Here is an 8,319-nt window from a genome sequence, read left to right as displayed (position 1 = left end):
TGAGGAAAGTACATGTACGGCTGGTAAAAGAAAACAAGTTACCAACCGTATCCTATTATAAATTTGAAATCCATGGTTATGCTTGGTAACCCAAAGGAAGTTACCAACCGTATGTCTGGATTTTCTTAAAAATCCAGAGATACAGTTGGTAACGCAAAGTAAGTTACCAACCGTATGTCTGGATTTTTAAGAAAATCCAGACATACGGTTGGTAGCGCAAAGTAAGTTACCAACCGTATGTATGAATTTTTTTAAAAATCCAGACATACGGTTGGTAATAGGAAGAGAGTTACCAACCGTATAAGTCTTAAAGGATACATGAAGATATACGGTTGGTTAGCTTAGTTGCGTTACCAACCGTACCTGATAAGTTAGGCTATAGCCCACTCCCAGTTTACATACGGTTGGTTAGATCTCTTGCGTAACCAACCGTACCTCTACATACGGTTGGTAACAAAGTTGAGTTACCAACCGTACCTCTGTATACGGTTGGTAACTTTGTTGCGTTACCAACCGTACCTCTATATACGATTGGTATCTTTGTTGCGTTACCAACCGTATCTGATATGTTAGTTGAGTTATAGTCCAAATTTATAGATAGTATCCAGTTGTTCATTTCCATAACTAACACATATAAGCTCATAATCTAAATTTGTAGATTTATAGATAGTATGAACAAGCTAAATTCCATAACATCGACACAAAATTATCCACCACAATATTCATGACATCCACACACAATTATCCATAACAATATTCATGACATCCACACACAATTATTCATAACAATTATCCATGGCGGCCGCCACGACCTCTTTTGTTGGTGCTACCACCACCACGAGTTTTAGGACCACCGCGAGTTTTAGGACCACCGCGACCACCTCTTCGGCTATAACCCACCCCGCCATCCTCCTCTTCATCATGTGTGTCTTCGCTGCCAGGTGAAGGTTGACGATGGCTACTACTAGCACCTCCAAGAGAGTCTCTACTCCTCTTTGAGACTCGTTCTTCCATGACCAACCCCTCGTACAAATCACCCATGTTGGTATTATGCAAATTCCTTATTTGATCTTGCAAGATCTTTTACTGAGGAGCTTTAAGAGGAGTAGAACCACGTATGCATGAAGTCATGCTATTCGCCAAAGCTTGTCCTCGCTCTTTCTATTGACATGTCAAAAAGAGTGTTAAGAGATTATTTCATTATATACATTAGTCTTCAAATCCGAAGTCATGAGGATAACAAAATTACGTACCGACATGAAGTATAGCTTCTTCCAAGACAAACCAAATAGACCCGTTTTCTCTTTGGTCTCATCAACCGCCTTCCTTTGTGATACAGCCTTATGAATCGCTTGTTGGGCGTCCGGATCATTATTGATCACATATGGATGACCAAAATAAGTATACCAATTCATGTAATCAGCAGCGGCTTCTTTCGTATTGATACAAGGAACTGCCTCTCCCGCTGCGAGTTGGTATCTTTCTTCATGACCATTGTTCCAAGCATCAACCGTCGGAGTTGGGCGGTAGTTGAGTACAATGGTGGGGCCTTTTGTCTCGGTTCCTTCCTTGGATAACTTGAAGTTTTCCTTGATAGCCCTTACTTGAATATGACCAGTTTGGCGTAGAATGCGACGAGGATTGGTCATAACGTAACCGGTGGGATGATACAATGGTCCGTTGTAGCCTGCGGTCTCTGTGAACCTACGAACATCAACTCCATTGCGGATCCTCACATAAGGGCCAAATATAACATCTTCAACGGTGAAATCATCTATTTTCTCTCTCATTCGAATGAGCTTGTCATCTTTGAACCTTTGTTGTCTACCGGTGAACATGAACTTCTTTCCCGTAGGGCCATAATCATCCTCCTCCCAATTAGTAGGAGGGGCCAAGCTAGGAAAGTGGTCATAAACCCATGCCTAAAAAGAAGAGTGAGTATAGTCCATTAATCTCATGACTAAAAATATAACAAAACATTATATAATTGAATAAAAAATGTAATCAAACTTACCATTAGAATCGCAACATTCCCGGCAATTTCAGTAGCTCCAACCCTCGAGGCTTTCCTTAGGCTATCAAGTAGATATGCAAGGGTGGCAGTGACCCACGAATAGTTTTTGGTGTTGTCCAAATTCCTCAACAATTGAAGATAATGAACATTCACCCGATTTCCCGAGTTGTTGGGAAAGAATACGGTCCCAAGAGAATACAACAAGTAAGCTGTGGCTGTACGCTTAGTTGTTATTCGATCAATCACCTCATCTACCTTTTCCCTCTTGAAAGTTCCTTTGAACTTTTTCCTCAGATTCTTCAACAATAGCTTCTTCAACGGGTTTTTTAGTTTGTGTGGTTCCTTTGGGTCATAACCACCAGCCAACTTAAACTCCATCTCGGTTTCATCTTTCCCCCACCCAAGTGTTTCTTCAAGAAGAGCGTAAAGGTCAGACCAAGCCATGTTGTTGTTGAAACCTTCAAATACTGATTGTCCTTCAACTTCAAGGTCAGTAATTTGCTTCACATCGTCCGTTGTTATTGTCATCTCTCCAAACGGAAGATGAAATGTACCGGTTTCAAGCCAATATCGTTCTCTGAAGGCAGAGACCACAACACTATCGTACTCCGTTTGGCAATTGAGGATTCCGGGCCCTAATCCTGTACTTACTACTAGATCTCGAACCAAAGCACATTCCTTACTTAATGGCCAATGTTTATCCCTTTGACACTTGAGCAATTTTGTGCATCTTGCATGGTCCTAAAAAACACAAATATACACAAATATTAACACATATTGGTGAACTCAAATAAACAAACAAAATGGATCACAATCAGTTGAAATTTGAATGCTAAGAAAAACAAGAAAAAACATACCCTTGTCTGGCAGACTTTTGCGGCCCAAGAATCTTTATAACCAAATAAGATGGAAGACTTATCTGGAGCCTCGCCCCAAAGCATTCTGTTCTTCTTTGCTGGCAACAACAGTTCTTTGCCTTTGGGAATATGCAACCCTTTCGGTGCGGGCTCCTTTCTCGGCTTCTTTTCTTTCCTTTGCTTTGGAGGTGAATAAACAAAAATTAGCGTCGACTAAAAGAAGCTTTCGAAAACTTAAAACTTGATAATTTCCCTTCTTTTGTAAGCTTTATGGGGTACTAAAAGAATATAGAGATGGCATGCTAAATGATTCTAGAGTTTCACCTTAATCCCTTGAGGGTTAAACTTCTAATACAGTAATTTTAAGATCTCATAGTCTGTGCTCATGATATACTTGCAGCTTGATGGAGTCATTTGTACCACTAGGCGGGTACTTTTCCACACCGCCCAACCTGGCGGCTCCACTGGGAAGCACATACGGACCTTTTTCTCGCTGCAAACTGTGCAGTGATAAATGTGAGCAAGAAGTTGCTGCTGTTCTGACGGTGGGACGTGCCAATTCACAGTCAGATCAGCACCAAGCAAGCTTGCCTGCGTGGCTGCAGTCCACTGAAGGCGACACAAACAATGGGCTGGATTTGGCTAAGGTATGTATCTCCGTCTCTGCACTGCTCAGAAAATGGTACGCTTAGACTCTTAAAGTAAATATTTCCTCATAATGTAAACATTGTGATGCGTTTCTCTTCTGCAGGCCAAAGATGATAAAACAGAATTACATGCTAAAGTTGCAGTGCTGCAAAAGAAATGGAACGATATCTGCCAATGTCTCCACCACAACAGCTCACCCGTGGAAAGAGATGTTACTCAAGTAGGATCACAAGCATTTCCTTGCATTATGGGTTTTCCAGTTGCGCCAGAGCGGAAAGAAAGAGTTGATAATCATGCTAACACTGTGATAGATGCATCACCAATTGAAAGTGTATGTGATAGTGCACTGGCGAAGTTGCAGCCTAAGACATCAGCACAGGGTGTAACCTTGTCAATTCCCGTTGATTCTAGAGATAAAAGCGAGAGTTCTCCAGACACACTGCACCAAAAACCTTCAAAGTATGAGGCGAATCCTGCTTACTCTCTATCTGTTGTACTTGATGGTCACGGGTCTCCTTGCTCCGCTGCATCGGTTACAACAGATTTAGGTCTCGGAACACTCTACTCGTTTGTCCAGGACCCAAACCATCCCACTATTCAAGATAATGAAGAAGTTGATGAGGTCAAAGAAAAACCTCTCAGGCCCCAGCAGCTTCAATTTTCTTCCTGCACTGGGCCTAATTCAGTTGTGCAGTTTGATTCGACAGATTTCAAGCTATTCTGGAAATCTCTTAAAGAAAAGGTTGGCCGACAAGATGAAGCAGTATATGCGGTGAGCCGTACTGTAGCTCTCTGCAGATCAGGAAAGGAACGGCGCCTCAGGGCAAGCGTGAAAGGTGATATATGGTTGAGTTTCCACGGGTCTGACATGGTTACCAAAAAGAAACTTGCTATTGCCCTTGCAGAGATGCTATTCGGCAGCAGAGAAAGTGTAATATGTGTGGATTTAGCTTGTCCTGACGGGATCTCTCCACCGAATTCAATCTTTCGTTCCAAAAAGATGAATGGTTTCGACACAAGTTTCAGAGGGAGTTTTATAGTTGACTACATCTATTCAGAGATAAGGAAGAATCCACTGTCAGTAGTTTTTCTCGAAAATGTCGATAAGGCCGATACCGGGATGCATAATTGCCTAGTCCATGCTATCCAGACAGGCAAATTTATTGACTCTCGTGGACGAGAGATTAGTATCAACAATTCTGTCTTCGCAGTTACGTCAAGCGACTTCAAGAGTAATGAAACGTTCAGTTTCAGGAAAGAAACATCAAAATTCTCCGAGGAAAAGATGCTAGCATCCCAAAGCTGGCAAATGCAGATACTGATCAGAAATGACCCTGAGTACTGCACCACCGCGTTACGTAATAATTCTAATGTATTCATGTCTTCGAGAAACGCCAGCGCTACTCCAGCATTTTTGAACAAGAGGAAGCTGATTGAAACCATGGAAACAGCTAAACGAATTCAGAAAACGTCCAATAAGTGTCTGGACTTGAACTTACCCGTCGAAGTGACTTCAGAAGATTCTACTTTGGCTTCTCTGGATAATTTAACTAACCTAGTGGATGAATGTGTGGTGTTTGAGCCGTTCGACTTGGATTCCCTTGCCAGTGACATACTGAAAAAAATGGACGAACGGTATAAGAACACAATTGGGAATGAGGGTTTCTTGGAAGTTGATTCACAAGCAATGGAGCAAATACTGGCAGCTGCATGGTTTTGCGACAGCAGAAACGCATTGGACAATTGGGTTGAGCATGTTCTTGGCAATACCTTTGCGGAAGCTCGAGAAAGATATAGTGTTGGAGCTGGTACAGTTTTGAAACTTGTTAGTTGTGAAGGGCTTCCAATGCAGGATCAAGCATCGGAAGTTTACCTTCCTGCAAAAATCATTCTACAGTGATGGAATTCTTGCAAGTGCCATGTATAAAAAATATAGTATTAATGTAGTAAATCTCGATCAGAAAAAAAAAAGTATTAATATAGTAAATTAGAGTCTGTAATTTCAGCTTTAACCTGTTTAATCCCATAGTTCGAATTTTTCCCTTATACCATCTCTTCAGGAAACAAGTGATGCTTTAATTTTTTTTTTCATGCTTATTTGAAGTTTGGGCCCAACTTTTCTAAAAATACCCAGCCACTAAGACCAGTGGGTTGAATAGTAAATGAATGCTCAAATTTTCGAAGAAAGCTGTTTTTGGGCATACCAAAAACTTTCAAGGCATACTCCACTATTTCAAAAGGGGATGTTAAATAACAAAATGAGAAAGCCCCTTAACCAAATTTTTTTATAATGATAAATCTGCCCTTTATGTATTAGTGTTAATAATCTGGATTAGTGATTAAATTTTTTGATTAGTGATTAAGATAATTTTCAGAATTATAAGGTTGTTTAGATGAAAAAATTTTGGGGAAAAAAATCAAAGTTTTGGTTAAGAAGGAGAGAAAAAGAAGGAGAAAGTGAGAAAATTTTAATTCTTGATTCGATGGAGGATGAGGAGGGTCATAATTCATCTAAAAAACCTAGGAAAATACATATCAACTACAACAATGATTCCCAAATGGCTTATTTCTTAGGTTATGAGAATGACTTTACACAAACTCAAGCTCAAACACAAACTCAAAATGATGATTTGTATGAGCCAAATCCGGTTGACGAGTACATATATGAGGAATCCAATGCTTCTAATACACAGGTACACTTCTATCTTATGCTCAATCTCACTTATATAGCTCCAAATTATCAAAAGTTTGGATTTTTGCTGCATGGCTCGGCGAACCAGGATCCGGTTCGGCTGACATCTACGAGCCGAATCAACCAAATGATGAACGGTTCGGCTCATTGAATGTGGTTACATCATGCGCCGAACCTATATTTTCCACTTTCAACCCAAATGATGAACGGTTCGGCTCACTGAATCTCCTTTCAAATGCGCAGAACCTATAATTTTCAATTCCAACCCTTTTGCTAGATAGTAGTTCGGCTTATATGAAAGTTTCATAGTAAGCCGAACAACATCCTGAATAGCCCGGAATAAAAATTATTACAGGTTCGACTTATATATTCAAAATCGTATAAGCCGAACATGAATTTGTAAATTTTTGGGTTAAAGTAATGTTATTGGTTTGGCATATGTTGGGAACTTCGTATAAGCCAAACAACATCATGAACATCCCGGAATAAAAATTATTACAGGTTCGGGTTATATATTCAAAACTGTATAAGCCGAACATGAATTTGTAAATTTTTGGGTTAAAGTAATGTTGTTGGTTCGGTATATATTGAGAACTTCGTATAAGCCGAAACCTCTTAATGTTTAGGTTCGGCACATAATATTATTATCGTATGAGCCGAACATTAAATTGTTATTTGTTGGGTTAAAATTTTGTTCTTGGTTCGGTACATATTGAGAATGTCGTACCAGCCGAAACCTGTAAATGTTAATGGTTCGGCACAGAATATGATTGTCGAATGAGCCGAACATTGCTATTATATTCCTTTTCTAGTATTTACCTTGTGATATTCTTTGTAGATCGTGCTTGTAGGACCTGTAACCATGGAAAATCAACCAGTTCCATTAGAGATAATTCACGAGGATACCAAGGATCACTTCCAAAATGATTTGGTATGTAAGAACTTGGTACTGACCTTAATGTTGTAGGAATATTCCGAAGTTTTTCATACAAATTATTTGTGTTTGAATGAATGTAAAGATGGAAAACTAAACCCGAAGCAGTGGCTTGGGCTGAGAACACGCGATGAAGATAAATTGCGTACTAGTTGAAGGACGACAAAGCCGAGGGAATCGGTTTGAATTGATTTGTGAGCGAAATGGAACTGGCGATAGAAAGGTTAAAAAGGGTTCTTTATATGTTGATAAGACCGGGAGAAAGAATAGGATAAAGACGAAGAAAACAAGGTGCCCTTTCAAGATCGTTTTCAACCTCAAGAAGAAGAATAAGTCTTTGAACGAAGATGATGAATATTGGGTTATGAATAAAGAAATGGATTGTCATCATAACCACCCACGTCCACGTGATCTTCATGGACATGCAAAAGTAGCACGACTCAAACCCAACGAGATTCTAGAAGTGGATAAAATGACACAAGCACGTTTGCCACCGTCTAGGATTCTTAGTAAATTGAAGGCGGGCGACAAGAATAACAAGTCGACTATGCAAACTATCTACAATGCAAGAAATAAGATTAGAAGACTCAATTTTCAAGGTAGGATGGTGATGCAACAAGTGATGTGGTTAGGGGTGATGCATAGCTATGCTTTCTAAAAGAATTTGGATGAGTTTGGTCAAGTCACACACCTTTTTCTTTCCCACCCGGAATGCGTCCAATTGACTCTATGCTTCCCACAAGTTCTTATATTGGATTGCACGTATAAGACTAACAAATATGAGATGCTGTTGTTGAACATTGTGGGGCATACGTCGACAAAGGCACCGTTCACCGTGGATTTTTGTTTCTTGAAAAATGAAAAGAAAGAAAGTTATGTTTGGGGGTTAGAACAATTGAAGTTGATCTTCCCGGAGGGTTCTCTTCCTAAAGTGTTCGTTTCCGATCAAGATTCATCGTTGATGTATGCTATTAACAAGGTATTTCCGGAAGCATTCAACTTTCTTTGTACGTTTCATATATGTTGCAATGTTAGGAAAAAATGCCAACTGTTAATTCAACTACTTAAGATGAAAGAATTAGAGAATATTGCTAAACTACCGGTGGAGACACGAGTAAAGAAAAAGAAGGAATTCTTGGAACAACATGAACATAATGAGATGTTGTGGGCTTAT

General features: G+C 39.8%; 1 protein-coding gene across 1 annotated transcript; it reads left to right on the top strand.

Moving 5' to 3' along the window:
* The first annotated feature begins 2,456 nt into the window (after positions 1–2,456).
* LOC113312959 (protein DWARF 53-LIKE-like) lies at positions 2,457–5,419 on the top strand. The gene is made up of 3 exons (XM_026561692.1): positions 2,457–2,503; positions 3,272–3,518; positions 3,623–5,419. The coding sequence occupies exons 1-3, from the start codon at positions 2,457–2,459 to the stop codon at positions 5,417–5,419; spliced, it is 2,091 nt and encodes a 696-aa protein (XP_026417477.1).
* The last annotated feature ends 2,900 nt before the right edge of the window (positions 5,420–8,319 follow it).

The sequence above is a fragment of the Papaver somniferum genome, chromosome 9 (genome assembly GCF_003573695.1).
Source record: "Papaver somniferum cultivar HN1 chromosome 9, ASM357369v1, whole genome shotgun sequence".
NCBI lineage: Eukaryota > Viridiplantae > Streptophyta > Magnoliopsida > Ranunculales > Papaveraceae > Papaver > Papaver somniferum.
This window is presented reverse-complemented; position numbering and strand designations above follow the sequence as displayed.